General features: G+C 36.6%; 1 protein-coding gene and 1 long non-coding RNA gene across 2 annotated transcripts in view; one reads left to right on the forward strand and one right to left on the reverse strand.

The window, feature by feature from the left end:
- The window catches only part of roraa (RAR-related orphan receptor A, paralog a), a 264,732-nt gene extending 250,350 nt beyond the window's left edge, over positions 1–14,382 (reverse strand). The window contains exon 1 of the mRNA XM_077516875.1: positions 14,037–14,382. Within this exon, the coding sequence (XP_077373001.1) occupies positions 14,037–14,190 (154 nt within the window). The 5' untranslated portion in view covers positions 14,191–14,382. The remainder of the gene's footprint in view (positions 1–14,036) is intronic.
- LOC144016145 (uncharacterized) overlaps positions 1,730–16,966 on the forward strand; it is a 73,630-nt gene continuing 58,393 nt past the window's right edge. Inside the window, exons 1-2 of the long non-coding RNA XR_013282853.1 lie at positions 1,730–2,001; positions 10,369–10,444. This is a non-coding gene — a long non-coding RNA (uncharacterized LOC144016145). The remainder of the gene's footprint in view (positions 2,002–10,368; positions 10,445–16,966) is intronic.

The raw sequence follows: 16,966 nt of genomic DNA on the forward strand, positions 1-16,966 counted from the left end.
CATGATCAAACAACAGAAAGCTTTTATACTTCCATTTGTCTAGGGAGGGGAGGAAATCGTGTACCGAACAGTCTAAAAAGTGCTTGATGTCAAAGAGTATCTGTTAAAATTGAAGTGTGACATGGTTCTGCTGAAGGATTTGCTAATTTCCCCACTCAGTCGTCACTTACATCAGCAGCAAACATAAACAGATCTTGTTTGAAGGTCACTGTTTTTTATTTTTATTATTTGAAATTGTCCTCAAAATGTAACACAAACTCAGGTTTTAATAACAATCCACAAAAGATCAACGCTTCATTCGAAAAACTTCACTTGAATTTTAAAACTACGAGAGAAGAAAAAGGCTTGAGCGTCCATTTAGCCTCTTTGGCTCGTTCAAAATGCGGCAGGTATGTTTTGAAGCATGCTTTTACTAGCAGGTAGCCGAGGAATTGATCCAAAGAGATTTTTACAAATCATAGGGAGGTCTTGCTCCGAGCTAAAATGCTTAAAGCCCCCTGCAAGCTCGCCTGCAGCCACACTTTCTCCCTCTGAGCGCCGCACAGGAGACCGAAGATGGTCAAATTGTTTACGAGTAAACACTTGAACCTCAACAAAAATTCTTCAGAATTTTTAAAATTGTTTTATAGCAAGTGTGAATTGACGTTTTGCTTTTGAAATTCTAGTTCGAGTGGGAATGCAATGTAGTTGCATTCATAATTTAAAACCGAATTTTAAACTTATATTAAAACAAAAATATATATTTTTTTTTACTGAGTCATCATTGAACCATTGATTGACTGAACCCCAACCACAGGACAAAAACAACACATTACAATAGATTATTATGACTTTGAGTTGAGTCAAAATCGTGACTTTGATGGTCACAATAATAACAGGAAGTGCAAAATAACGTGCGGTGTCCCACTCAGTCTTGTGTTTTATTACAGGACTTGTTAGTCACATGGTGAAAGCCAAACAGTCATGTAATTTGGACAAAAAATCAAACATAAAAAAACGAATTCATAGACAATTTACAACTTTTTCGTTTCACTGAAAAACTTGTTTTAGCACATTAAACTACAACATTGTTGTGGTAAATTGCAGCACTGTGCTATCCTTTCACTTTAATTCATTTTGATTGTTTGGAAATTATCAACTACTATTTTAATAATTCTATTAACCTAAAATTGTCCAAATCCTCAGAAGCCTTTCAGCAGTAAATATTCACGGATGTCTGTAGCCCTCCATAAAAGCGGACTAATTATCTCTGTGTGTTTTCTTTTTAAAAATAAGACATTTGTACACATCTGTTTTTACTTTGGAAAACAATGATCGACATTTTTGTGGATTTTCTGAAATGTTATTTGACAACATGCTGCACTACTTGGTTACAAACACCAAATGTCATGTGCTGGAGGTTGGATCCCAAAGCGCAGACACTAATAAGGTTTTAACTATTTATTCACGTCGAGAGGCGTTGAACAAACTTAACTAGACGAGAAACAAAGAGAGTTGCACAGAGGAACAGAGGTAACAGAAGTAATAATCCGACAAGCACACACACTTCTCAGAAGGCTACCCCAGACAGTGAATCGATCTGATTAGTTGTGACTAAGTAAATGATTAAAGATTGACATCACAAAGCTCATGACAGCACATAGCATAAACCCAGTTGAAACATCACATAGCGTTTGTCCAGTTGAAACCAGATGATGGTTACATCAGTTCAAAACAGACACTTGTTAAATCAGGACAAAACAGACACTTGACCTCATGAAACTTAACAGGTCATGAACTCAAACTTAACCCTGGCGTGACCCCAGACATGACACCATATGTGGTCCAGTCTCAACTAGCTTGGCGACCAAATACCAACATGGCAACGCACGCACCTGATTCTAAAGATCAGGATCGTTATCCACCTTCTGCAGAGCTTGTTGACGAGTTGGTGATCGGAATCAGGTGTGTTGAACTACCAGGAGTGGGGAAGCCTGATCTACAGTAAATAATGGCTAAAAGGTAAACTTTGTAACTTTTTGTCTATGAGAAGCCATCAGAAAGGAGAGAACTGACTCAGCCTGAGAATTTTCTTCTTGAATCACCTTTTTTTCTTCACAAAGCAAATTTCAGCTAGATTAGAACTTGAAAGCAAGTGCAATAATCATGCATTTGTCATTTGTAACACCGATTGTCAAACGCTTGATAAGTTCACAGTGCGCCACACGAGCGACGTCTGCGAGATACGCCACTGTCGGCATCACCCCGAGGCCTTCGCCGTCTCTCTTCCGTGTGCCTATTTCTGTCTGTCACGTAAAAATAGGTTTTTAACAACCCCCGCGCGCAGTTAATTATTGCCTCTTAAGTACTGCATTAGTCAGATAAAGCTGCAAATAGTGATTGATCAGACGGAGGATATTTGTCAGCGAGGGAGAGCGGGGACGGTGACTCCTTCTTTCAATCACTGTCAGAAAGCAGCATGGCGATGCCGCGTCACTGATGGAGCGACGTGGCGCTACCGCGCCGCCGCCGCCGCCTGGGTGGGCCTCCCAAAGTGATCAATCGGCAAACGCAAGCTTAGTCTAAATAATCATATGACTTATTCGTATTCAAAGCAGAGCTGAGAAAAGTTAGAGAAGGGATGGAATTGTTTTTGATGGAAATTGCAAAACAACAAACTGGTTATTATTATTATCTTCGTGTTCCAAATCAAGAAAAGTGCAGGGCCATATCAGGGATGATGATTTTGGAAAATAATCCATTTGTGATTTGTTTTTCCTCAGTATTGTGATTGAGATTTCATATATGATTATTATTATTATTATTATTATTATTATTATTATTATTATTATTAATTGATTGATTTATTATTAATTGATTTATTTATTTTACAAACACAAGCAATAAAATAAACAACATCCGATTTATTTTACATAAATATTTTGATGTAACAGTTTAGGCTTACGCTAAAATAAAGGCAAATGAACCACAAATTAATATGAAAGAATACTTCAATTAGAGTTAACTTACTCTCCATCGACACTTTGACTTTCGGTCTTTTAAATTCACTATGACAACTTCACAAAATTCTACTTAGTTACTTTACTGATTACTTAATTTTAATAGTAATTTAATTACTTTTTTAAATTTACTGATTAATTGTGGGAATCCTTAAAGCATACATACAACTGACCATCATTACCAGCTCTCTGATACTCCTCAGTGGTGCAGTTGGTAAAGTGCATTGTTCAGTAACCAGTTGCTAAGTTAGCATGCTAAGCTAATGCGAAGACAATTCTAATGCTAAGTTAGCATGCAAAGCTAATGCTAAGCTAATGCTAAGCTAATGCTAAGTTAACATGCTGCATGCTAAGCTAATGTTAATTTAGCATGCTAAGTTAGCATGCTAATCTAGCATGCTATGCTAATGCTAAGTTAACATGCTAAGCTAATGTTATGCTAATGCTATGGTAAGTTAGCATGCTAAGCTAATACTAAGCTAATGTTAAGCTAAAGCTAAGTTAACATGATAAGCTAATGCTATGCTAATGCTTAGCTAATGCTTAATTTATGCTAAGCTAAGGCTAATTTAGCATGCTAAGTTAACATGCTAATGCTTAGCTAATGCTAATGCTAGTTTATCATGCTATAGGTTAGCATGCTAAGCTAATGCTGATGCTAAGCTAATGCTACGTTAGCATGCTAGGCTGAAAAAAAACAATTATCAGCTTACTTATCGTTATCGACACTGGATTTTCTAAATTATTGGTTTATCGTATCGGCTGAAAATAGCATTATCGTGCATCTCTAGACATATTTCTAAATGTACTAAAATACACTACTTATATAATAATATTACTACAACCACTACTACTACTGTTACTAGTAATTACTAACTAATGTAATCCAGCTTAGCATTCAGCTATTGGCATTCAGCTTTCAGCTTTCCCCCGCAATTTCTCCATAAGTTGCACTTAGTTTAGTTCTATATTATTATTTTCACCTTTATTGGACACTTACTTAACATAGAGATTGAATTTCCAGCTTACATCGTGAACATCTCCACTTCTGTCAATGTGCTGAAAACGTGACTTCCTGAAATTAAGCAGTTTTTTTTTCTTTATTGCAGCACTTGCAGGTTGAAACTTGCATTTTACTCGATCACAATGTTGATTTTATTTTAATTGTTCAGCCCTATCGACTACAACATTATAGTAATGCAACAAACAAAATAAATCTCTTCGTAAAATATTCAAGCCAAAAGTGCAACTAAAGGTAAATAATTAAAAGTGTGCCCCATAATTCTATTTGAATAAGACTTATGCATACATGATTACTGCTTAAACATTAGCATTGTTTTACTAACCACATTAGTCAGTTCTGTGCTGCAGAGAAAGAAAAAAAAACAGTGACCAACCTCACCAGATTTTAATCAAAGCTGAAAATAGTAGCTGATTGTAATCGGCACTCAAAAGTCACCAGGGGTGTTTGAAGAGCCCGTCAAGCCTGCGAGTGGAGCTAATTCGATTAAGTGGCGCCAGTACCTGGAGGGGACGGATCCGTATCGCTTCCCTTTTTTATTTATGAGATTAAGTCGCGCCTGTTATTCCAATATAAGTCATCAAGCCAAGAGAAATGACACTGATTTTCAAGTTGCTTTATCTCCCAAAGTTTTTTGTTTATTGCGGATGATTAATAAAGTTTGCTCATTAATAGCATCGAATGGGCTGTATAGAAAATGACAATGGCGAACAACGTGTGAAAATCGCAGATAATATTTCAATATCACATTAATATCACAATGTGATTGGAGATTAAGTTTGGGTGTGAATCTATGAATTTAAAATAAAAAACTAAACTCAAATGAGTGAAAATCAAACATTTATTTTAAGGCGTTATGCAAGTTCAAAAATATCTAACGCTGACCAACCAAAAGCCGTTTGTTGTGACCACACTCAAATCATCTTTCTCCAGTCAAATAAAAGGAAATGCTATTAATCCATTCCAGCATTCCCCAAAAACACAACTAACAACAATATTGGCATAATTAAATAGAACATAAAGAATGAAGCAGTTTGTGCATCATAATTAAATGCTTCTTGTCAATTAATTGTGCTGCTCCTTCAGGTGTGCCCATCTTGGCCATCAAGGAGAAAAGTAAAATTCACGTCATGCACAAAGAAAGATGAATAGCTTCACAACTACTGTGAATCAGTAAGCTATTTTTTGATGGGTTTTTTTTTGTTTTGATTTTTTTTACAGCGGATAAAGAAAACATGCCTGTGATTATTGTGATATTGCCTGAGTATTGTTCTGTTCCACCTTTTGTGTTCCAATAGCCGCTGCTTAAAGGGGTGTTACAACGCTAATACTATTAATGCTAATTGTTAGCCTGTCAATTATGTTTTCTAGTACGTGTTAGCATTAGGCTAACCATTGGCAGATTTTTGTTTTCTAATTTTTATTTTTTTTAATTTTGTTTTGTTTTTTGGGGGAGATGAAAAATAAAATGATAATAAATATAAATAACGCATATATTAGTTTTATTGGATAATTTATTTTTTGGATAATTAATTTATTTTAATAATAGTGGGGTTATTGTATAGTTTTAAGTTGTAATATCACCATTCACCACTAGATGACAGACAAGGCTTAGTTGTGCATGTGCTGGTTCTTATACTGGCCATACATAAGTAGACCTCATAAGTTTTTGTGCTGATTTGGAATGACATGCAGAATAAACATAGTCCTCAATAACATAAACACACACAATGTCCACACGAGAGCCTTACGACACACGCAAGTGTTTGGCAGCCTCCATTGTAGACGATAAAGTTTCTGTGGTTTCACTCACAACAGCGTGAAGTCCACATGACTTGACACACACACAACATGATGCGGAACATGTGTGCGCAGTGTGATGCGGTTCAAAAGACACGATGGCTTGAAAGATTCCGCCGGTCACACATCCCGAGCGAGCGTTTTGACAAGCGTACCTGCCTGCTAGGGCACCGTCTGCGCATGGTTGAAGATATGAAAGGCTGGGCCCTGGATGTGACATAAGACTGGCTTTGAATGAGCCTTTACATCCCTCTCAGCACCTCTTTTCCACCGCGGGGCCCCTTCGGAGAGGCCCATGTTGTGTCAGAGGGACGCAGCAACGAGCCAAGCGCCACCAGCAGCCCGGGTCACAGTGTACTGCATTAAATTTAGACGCCTTTAACGTCCTCCAATAATGCATCTGGAGCATTTCCGGTCATTACTTTTCAGACTCCCCCCCCCCCCCCCCCCCCCCCCCCCCCCCCCCCCCTCATCTTGCATACCGACTTCTGTAAATGGGCCATAGATCTGAGCTGTCATTCACCACTGGAGATTTCGCATCAAATCTGGTGTCTATCAGCAGTCAAAAGTTGCTCGCCAGCTCCAGTTTGAGGCCGCTGGTGATTCAAACTCCAAAATAAACTGCCCCACATTGCAACAACTTTTACGTCAAGTATACAGTCAGTATAGAGTCAACTTTTACCGAGAAGTTGTATGAAGAATAGCACACCTAATGTAATGTAATGTTCAACAACTTACAAGCAAAATAAAATTTAGATCTAGTCGAGTCGGGATCAGGCAATCTCTTATTCTCAACAGTGTACCCAACAAACCACTAGGGATGTAACTATATCCAAACATCACGATACGATATTATCACGATATGAAGGTCACAATACGATAATTATCACGATATTGTGGGGGACGTTGACTATATTTAAAAAAGATCACAATATTGCAAAAAAAAAAAAAAAAAAAAGAGATACTAATAATACATAACACATACATAACAGCAATGCATATAAAGCACCTACAATCTCCAATAACAATATTGAGTCACTTACTTGCTAATGAAAGCACACAATCGCTTCACAAGCAAATTAGGTTCCCCTTCATCTTCTGACAGTTAGCATAGATTTTAAACATAGAAGGACAAAACATGCCTAATGAAAATTAAATTGCACTAATAAAATAGCCACTAGTGGGTGCTAGAACTGCACAAATGGAAATTAACCTGACTTTTTTTTAACAGATGTGTTCCTTTTAAATATTGTGAACATGACGACGACGATATTGTGGCAGTTTTAATATCACAATATCACGTTATTGTCCTTATTGTGACATTCCTACAAACCACACTACAATATTGTCAGTGTGGGTCATTAATTTGTCGTTTCCGGCCTCACGTTTCCTCCACCGTGTAAACGTCTTGTAACACGTCAGTTTAAATTAACTGCACCCACAACACTTAAATCAAGTATCCATACTGATTAAAAGCATATGGAGTTGTGAAAGTCATATTACGGATTTCGGATTTGGATGAACGTTGAAGCGAGGGGCTGGGATTTTTCAACTTGGGTGTGAACTGGTAATGTTTTTTTACAAAGAAAAAAAAAGTTTGAAACACAGGATTAAAAAACAATGACAGATAATTTTAAAGAAAGACATTAATACATTGTATTCGGAATTTTAGAAAATTTTTCACTGCGAAAATTTTTACGAACCTTGATGAAAACCCCAAATTAGCATCATTCCTATTCATTTGTCGCTCAGTGAGATACAGGGAACTTTTCATTTATGGATGTATTTAAATTTCCACTTTACAAAAAATGATGCTGACACTGGGAACTCCGTACACTTTTTATTTTTAAAAATAAAAAAATAAAAAAATAGGAAATTATGTTGAAATTTTGAAACACTTTATTTACAGTAGAAACCTTCAGGGAACTATTTATTTGCTTAATATTTAATTAGCTAAATAATGCTGATGACCCTAAAGCTCCCTGCAACTGTTATAATTTTTAAACAAATCTGTTAATTCTTTATGTTTAAAATAATTAAAATAAAAAATAAAATAAAAAAAAGATTTGACATTAATATTTTCTCTTTTGCTGCAAATGAATTTCGGCTTGAAATATGAGTTATCAGCTTCCTGGACTACTAATAATCAGGACAGAATCAAACAAAATACGACAAAAGTTTCCGAGAGATGCGTACAGTTTACTACAACACAGTTTCATCTGCACAACACATGAACAACTACAAATTAGATAATGTGCAAAATTTCTGTCACAAAATGTCACTTTAAAGATGATGAAGGCTGGTATGAGCACAGTACACAGTCAAATACAAAACATGAATAGAATACGGACAGAGGTGGAATTTAATCATTCATTTTGCAGAGCAGAATTTACATTTCACTCAAATGCTGTCTTACGTTCCCAAACACGGCAAACATGAATCCTACTTGGAAGTCAATATTTTTCAATTCTTCAGCAGAGATGCTAAATAATCGACAAAATCATCAAATTTGTAGTCGTACAGTGTTGTTTGGTGAAATAATTTCACACATTAACGACCTCAGGCAGCAATTGAGTGCAGCGTGAGTGTAGGGCAATAGGGAAAGGGGGAGGGGGAGTAACCGACACCAACAAAACAACAATTTGACCTTTAAAAAAAAAACATCTAAAAGCAAATGCAGTCGTGTTATTCACTTTATTGAGATGTATGTTTACGGTACTCCACCATTTAAAAGCTATGAAAATCTATCATTTTGATCAAGGCAATGGTCTATTTCATTAAGGATGCAGAAGATAATAAAGCATGTTGTTGCGGGAAGAGAAGCGTGTGGGAGCTGAGGCGCAGTCAGTCATTCGTGAAACATAATCAGGCAACAAAAATTGACCCAAACAGCATCCTGTATCAAAAATATCTGCCTTAACTACCCAATTTGTCATGTATTATTATGCGTTTTAACATGCAAGATGTTACATCAGCAGGAGCGTGACTTTAATGTGGCAATGTGTTTGTTCATGAAACACTGTTTGTTTATAGTAGTTTTGAGAAGCAGTGTTTGTTTTGAGTGATACTTAAAAACATCACTACAGTTTGCTCGTCCAAACTTCTAATAGCTGTAGCATTAGCAGGAAAAAAAAAAAAAAAACGGTGAAATATTTTATAGCTCAGCAGTCAAATATTAGGAACACCTACTACATACTTATTTATTAAATTTGCATATGCAGTTTATGCTGTGTAGATCAAGAATGGGCAACTGGAAGACCACACTCAAAAGTTGTTGTTTTTTCTTTAAAAAAAAAAAAAAAAAAAAAAGTATTAAAAAAAAAAAAAAATGAATTTATTATGGGTAAAAATAAATAAATAAATAAATAAACAGGAAAAAAATCCAAAATTAGAAAAAATATTGAAGAGTGAAAAAGTGAAAACAAAATCTGTGAATATGCACATATGTGGGTGCCGAACTGCGAATATGCAGGGGTTCACTGCAGTTTTAAGTTGTAATATCACCATTCACCACTAGATGGCAGACATGTCTTCATTGAGTTTACACTGGGTCTTATCCTGCCCTATTCTACAACGTGGGTAGGTCTAATATATATATTTTTTTTTTTCTGATTTGAAATGATGCAGGACAAACACCACAATAACATTAAAATTTTGATTTAGTTGATTTTGTAGAAAAATGTACACAATGAGTTCTTTCACTTAACGTTGGTTTCTTGTTCAGTAGTTGGTTTTGCACTGGGGGAAAAATACAGTATGTGATTGTTTTGTTGTTTGCTTTGAAACCCTTTGTTGTTCAGGTTTGGTTTAAATCTCTTATACTAGCAAAAAAATAAAAATGTATCATCAAAAATGAACTACTTTGAGAGGCAGATTTTGTCTGTAGCACTTTTGTCATTGTCATACATCTGTATGGACCAAAACTGCTAAAATAAAATAAAATAAAATAGATGGTTATAAAAAATATAATTAAAAAAAATTATACAAAAATAGAAAATAAAAAAATATAAAAAATTAAAACGTAAAAAAATTGTAATATGAAAACAAAAAACAAGATTAAAAATATATATAAATATTATAAAATGATAGCTCCCTCCAGCATTTAAGTAGCCCATCCCTGCTGTAAATGGAGGCAAAATATGACCTATGATGCAGTACAGTTCGACATCACATTAAAAAAATTTAAAAAAACATTTTAAAAAGGAAACGAAAACCTATCTGCCAATTTAAATCCAAGGTGAGCATCACTACATTCATTAGCTTGTGTACATGTGCCTAATAAAATGCCTCGTGAAGAGAGAAAAGCCATGCAAATTCATCTTAAAACCATGAATGCAAAATAGCAGACACAGATGACTTCTAAATTTGACACAGGAAGAGAACAGAGAACGCCTCACATGTGGGGAGAAAAAAAAAAGATGAATCCCAGCACATTTCATTCTGATGTTACGTCGAAACTCACATCCTCCTTAGATAAGCACTCCTCCGCTCAAATGCAAATTGACCTTTGAAATCTGTAAGACCAGAATACCTTCTTTTCCTCCACAGGAGCGCTGCCAAAGTCTAAACTGGGACCAGATGTCAGTTGCCCACACAGCGAGCTGAGAGAAACGCATTTTGCCAGGTGAGCTAACAGATGTTTGCTAGCTTGTTTCACAAATCAATCCTTCATAAAAGTAGCAAGCGTGTGACACAAGTGGTCCCAATAAAATGGGATATTATCGCTTCTTAAATGAAAACGCAGGAGGGATGGAATTCAATATTGATGGTATAGGCAGAAAGACAGAAAAAAAAAACACATCAGTCCAGATCCACATGTATCATTTTTCTAGCGCAAACTCATTGAATTTGAAAAGTCAACAAGCGAAGTGATGTCCGGTTAAGTGGCGCGAAAGCTCCAAGGCATCTCCAAGCTCTCTTTGAGATTCTCAAAAAAAACATTTTATTTATTTATTTTAAAAATATTTCTTGCTCGGCTGCACCGCGTCCACTGAGAAGCGAGGACAACAAAATAAACGCTGCCACCGCCTGAGCTGAGATCTCTCATTTCACAGTCCAAAAATAAAACTGCTGGATGAAAGTCTGGCAATACGTCCCGTTAACAGGAGGTGATTTCGTTTTTCAATCAGCCACTAAGCTGTAATGTCAGGTTTGATTTGTTTTCTACAAGCAAATCACTTAAGACTACTTGTAAAAAGCTCACAAACCTCAGAAATATGAATATGAACTACAAGCTGCTGTTTAAGCACGGCAAAACACTGATTGATTCAATTAAGGGTCTGCTGAGGGATATTTTTTTTCATGAAATGACATCAACTGATATTATTTAGCAGTTGACTGTAGATGCGGTGTAGTGATGTTACATCACAGTACAACACAGCCACAATAATAAACCTTTTGTTTATCACATGCCTCTCTGACAGTATTTTTGGAAATGTATAATGAGCATGTGATTAATTATCTCTAATAATTGCACTCAAGAATGCAATTATATTTTCTAGAGAAATGATGTGGAATGATATATAATTATCCAGAATGAGCTGAACATCAGAATCAGTCAAAACACATACAAATTAGAGACGAAATAAAAAGAAGAAATAAAAAGAAAAAAACAAACATAATTTATTACTTTTATTTTGAAAATTTGAGGGGAGGGGGGGTGCAGTATGGATAAGAACAGTATAGTGTAGAAAATTGATATTTTAAGTGGGAATGACTAGATAGGGACTTTTTTGTGCTGATTTTAGTGGTGAATTTGTTGAATTTTTGGTTTAAAGGAATTTATGGCAGGTTGAAAATCGTTCCCAAATGGGAACAATGTGAATCTGTGTTGTTGAATGTGTCGTTGGGAACGAATGGGGAATTTTGTGTGGGGTTACATGAACATTTTTGGCATGTCAAAAACTGTCCCCTATGTGAATTGAATGAGCTTACATTTAGGACATATTTCAATTAAAAAAAAAGAGCAAAAAAAGAAAGAAAGAATGAAAGTGGTCTGACAAATATGTGCAAATATAACAGAATGTACACTATGGTGTTCCACAGGGTTCCATTCTGGAGCCACTGTTATTTTCATTGTAACTGCTGGCCCTGGGTACCAGCTGTATTTTTTTTTCAAAGTGCTCTATCAAAATAAGAGTTGAATTAAGTGCGTACTAACTGCATGATTTGCAATGCCAAGTTTAGCAATTCTAGTCCGGTACAACTAGTCATCAAGCAAAACGAAAGGACTGCTAGCATGAGGATGGGAAAGACAAGATCACTCATTTCTGAATTAAAGGTGAAGAGAGCCTGATTTGATTTAAAAAAACAAACAAAAAAAACGCTACGCTCCCTGTTCATTTTTTCAACACTAAACCCTATACCTGTGTCTTGAAATGGAAAGAAAATATATTATTATTCATAAAAGATGAGTTCTGTGAATGTGGGTAGGAAACTGGTGGGGTTCACTACTTCCAAGAACCACTGAACTATAATGTGGTGAAGGGAAGAAGGTGACGGGAGGTAAATAAATAAAACAATCATAATAACATTGTACTGCGAATGAACATTTCTTCAGCTTGACTGCTTCCCATTCAAAATGTGGCCTTTTTTTCCCCCTCAAACCAATACATGTCCGCCATCCACCATTTAAGAGACTATTGATTAGGTGGCAGTGACACAACAACAGATTGCCATTACAGCGACCACATTTGCAGACAGCCACTTAAAGATCCTTTGAGATGAGCTACGAATCAATCGTCTACTCTTTCCAATAAATCTTCAAATCTGAGGCTGTGTAGCATTAAAAAACAACTTTATGTGATTGACTGGAATGCTCACTCTCAGAGCAAAACAATCAATCCAGGGAATCTATTGCAATCTATTTCACATAAGAGTTGCCATGCCAAGTTTGGACAAAAAAAATATATATCAAAAGTTCTCCAAGCCAAGTGACTTTTTTTTTTTTTTTCGTTGTTGTTGTTACTTGAAAGTGAACAGCAGGCCGACTCATTCAAAAGCAGGAGGGGTTAAACATGTGTGTGCTTTTTTTTTTTTTCCTTTCTCCCTACTCAGCATTACATAACAGGCAAGAGGCGTTCTTTTTCCCTGTCGTTTCCTTCTCTTTCCCAGACACTATTTAATCGTGTGCATAAAATAGGGTGGCGGGGGGTGAATGTGGGTCAGCAGGTTAGGAGACTCTCAAAGTCTGACTCGTGAAGAGAAGGAGAAAGGGGGGGGGTACAAAAAATCAATCCAAGCTTCCCAAGTACCTGCCTTTGCCCCGCTATTACATAAGAGCAGTCAGCCTGTGCCAAGCCACAAGTCACACACTTCCCCCCCCATCCTCCTTCGGTGCTGTGTAAATACTAGAGGGCTGATTTTTCTTTCACCAAACATCAGCTCCAAAAGTGGCCGTAAAGTGGCGAGAAAGGAAAACGATCTGCAAGTGACGATTATGTGATGATTTCTAACCCTGAGCTTGTGCGCTTGTGTTTATGGCTAAACCTGTTACATAACCAGCTCACATTCCACATTCCCCATATCACACTCTAAATATACACGGCAGGAAGACGAGGGCGCAAGCACATGTACACAAAACACAGTGGGATGAATTAATTGTCAGTGTGCGGCACTTCATTCAGAGCCAATTGTGTCACATATAGACACCCACTCAGCTTAAGGGAATCAGTTAAAAATATAGATTTTTAACTTGCATGAGGAATACAAAGGGGGTGTGGTTAAACTGTCTACTGTACAGTACTGTACAACACAGATAGATCCAAATTAATCCACACACACTTCTTTTAGGCCCAGTGTGGAAGGTTTTTGCGTAGATTACAACCATCAGCTGCCGGTTTTTTATTTACTTTATTTTTTCTTGTAACGCACAATTACCATATAAGAGATGTCATTTCAATCACTTGGGATCACACGTCCAAGCGCGATCGATAAACCGGTCCACAGTTTGCAAAACTTTTGACACCCTGCTTTGCTGCGTATAAAAAATAATAATAATACAAAATGTAACCATTTAATTAAAACGTGACCGATTTGAGCTGTCATGATTGAACCCAACGAGACGTTACAAAGAAATGATAAACCGCCTGCGCCCACAAGCTCCATGCTGATACACTGTGCAGTTATTTCACCGGAGCTATTTAATTCATTTGGAAGTTTCACGGCCACCCCCCACCACAAAAACGCTCGCCACCTTTTCTCCACAGTCAACTCACCTCTATTGGTGCTCGAGCAGGTCTGCCTTCGAACCGGGGCTGGATGGTCCGCTTTCCGGAGCGTCTCCAGGCATACCGGGGTTTCCCTGACCGGGGTAGCCGGCTCCGAGGCGCTGTTGCCCGGGTCGCTTGCTGGATCAGGCGGGGACTCCATGTTGGATGTGGTGGTTCGCTGCCTGGTTGCGGCGTGCACTTCAAACTATTCTCTCCGCTTTTTTTTGCTTTTTTTTTTCCGTCCGCGCCACCAAGCCTCAGCGATGTAATTTGGAGTAGAAGTAAGAAAATGAGAAATGCGAGCGTGTGTGGAGGTGGGTGTGCGGGTCTGATTGTCCACTGGCGGCGCTAGTGTGCGCCCCTCTCATGCTAACTTAAAAAAAAAAAAAAAAAAAAAAAAAAAAGAAAGAAAGGAGGGAGAGGAGGAATACACACACGCAGGCCTAGCAAGTAATACTCGAGCCGGTTTACAACGTAATAGCACCTTGTTACTACCTTTACACTGAATTCTTTTTATGCCCATGGAGGTGAAGAAGTTACCATTATGCCACCTACAGGGTACTGCAAGCTACACTCGTGGCAACTCTAAATGCTTCAAAAACAAAAACTCATTTCTAACGCGTGTAAAATCACCGAGACTTTGTTAGCGCCGAGTACCATCAACCTTCCCCACTAAAAGTGGCGTCTGACAGCAGTTTGACAGGAGACTTCTGGTTTTTGACACACGGTGTCGTAAACGACTGCCGTCAAGCGTCGCCGCGGCAACCAGCATGCTCTGCTTGGCTTGTTGCTACGGTTCAATCCAGCGTGCTGCCTCATGTGATCACGAGGCACACACGCCCATTTAAGCACACACACGTGGAGCGTGACATGCTTCTGCCCTCTGGGAGCTGTTTGGCTGTATTTCATGAAAATAATAATATATATAAAAAAAAAATACATGAAAAAATGTTTAACGTACCATTAGACCTATTTTTTTCCATGTGAAAATACAAATAACTATAATTTTGAGATCTTGCTCAAGAAAAAAATAAAATGTGCTTCATTTGTACATTTGTACACTTTTTTTTAGTTTTTTTCAAACAGTCAAACTCAGGGATAACTAATTATTACTGCCCAGCCCATATGGATTTTGTTTTGTTTTATAGGCATGCTGATACTAATATTTGGCAGACTACAATTCAGACAACCAATTAATCAACTGATTATCGGTAATTAAATTTTTTTGTTAATAAACTAAGTAAAAACAACTTTTTTTTTCTTTTTTTTTTGCATCCAGTAACATTTGCATCAATAAATATATGAGTTGCAAGCTGGCCATTTGACTATTTTAGCAAACTTTGTAAAAAAAATAAAAAAATAAAAAAAAATAAAAAAATAAAAATAAAAAAGCCATTTTTTTTAAATTTTTTTTATTGTCTTTGTCTCATGTAATAATATATGTTAATGTTAACAAAAAACACATCTTCAAAAAAAAATCAAATTTTAATAGAGCTAATATTGGCCAATTAAATAAGATGAATCATTAATCGATCAGGCCCTGATAATTAATAGCATATACCAAATATTATTTAAATCAAAGCTTGTCAATCATTGCAGAAATACAACACGAGTTAACAAATATATATATAGATATTTATTATACTGATTGTAATGGCACGATAGGGATTATAAATATAAGGGCAGCACTGTGAGTTGTTTATAGGATGTCTGTCATAAAAGTTCCAAGACTGGCGTCACAAACGATATATTTCAAATTCAACCTACAAAATACTTCTCTGACACGCTTCCTTGCACTCTTAGAAGGATTCTTCCGGGATCGTCCGCATCTCTTTCGCCACGGCCATTTTGATGTCGTCCACTCATCTCTGTAAAATCCAAGATTCACAACAGTAATGAATAGTTAGATAATTACCTGAGCAATGAGCATTATCATTTTGTAAATGCATTTTTTAGACCGCTCTTGTTTAAGATCCTATTAGACTGTTAGTCTGCTCATTGCATATCCAGTGGTGAACTATAAGTGGAGCAGAAAATGAAAACGAGCCCCACAAGAGGATCTATAAATCATTGGCCTGTCAGATGTTTTTCATGTTTCCACAGCAGCTTGTATAGCATACCAACAAGACTGTTTTATGGTATAACTTTAGGAGCTGCGCTGCGGCGAGGGCCTACTTTTTGTCAGCGAGCCAGTGGGAAGCTCCGACTGCCAAGCGAGCAGGCCAAGTTTCGTTCCCTCTGCTTAACTTAAGCTCCTCCAAATTGCCTTGACCTTTTCACCCTGTGCAATTCGACCGCGTGACCCCTGCACTCCTCGAATACAAGATGACCTGGAACTCGAGGAAATATTACAAGCGCGATTATAGAGCTAAGCGTGATACATAAAATACAGCTTTTTTTTTCTCCCCTTTTTTTCATTTTAAACATTTAAACATTTTACAAGATTTTTTCATGAGACCCCACATGATGGGGAAAAACGTATTTTTTTTCCCTTTCTTATTGATTTTCACACTCGACCGATATTTGCATGTCTTCTCCCCCAAATCAGATGTCCGTTGCAGGGTTATGATAGTTTGGAATTTTCATTATAGTTTGTATTTCGTTTTGAGTTTTGTTTTTTAAATTAATTTAGTTTTAATTAGTTTTCAGAGTGGGTTTGTTCATTTTAATTAGTTCAAGTTTGTTCGTAAATTATTAATGTTAGTGATTTTTTTTTATTAGATTTATTATTAATTTTAATGTATTTATATTTTTTGTACATACTTCATGCAAGATAAAAACAAAATTATGTTAGGTATTGTGTAAAAAAAAAAGATTTTAAAATAGGGCTGCTCGATTATGGAAAAATAATAATCACGATTATTTTGGTAATTGAAATCATGACTAATCAAACGATTTTTTTTTTGATACAAAAGAAGAAAATCTTTAAACATTTA

Source organism: Festucalex cinctus, chromosome 3 (assembly GCF_051991245.1).
Source record: "Festucalex cinctus isolate MCC-2025b chromosome 3, RoL_Fcin_1.0, whole genome shotgun sequence".
Lineage (NCBI taxonomy): Eukaryota > Metazoa > Chordata > Actinopteri > Syngnathiformes > Syngnathidae > Festucalex > Festucalex cinctus.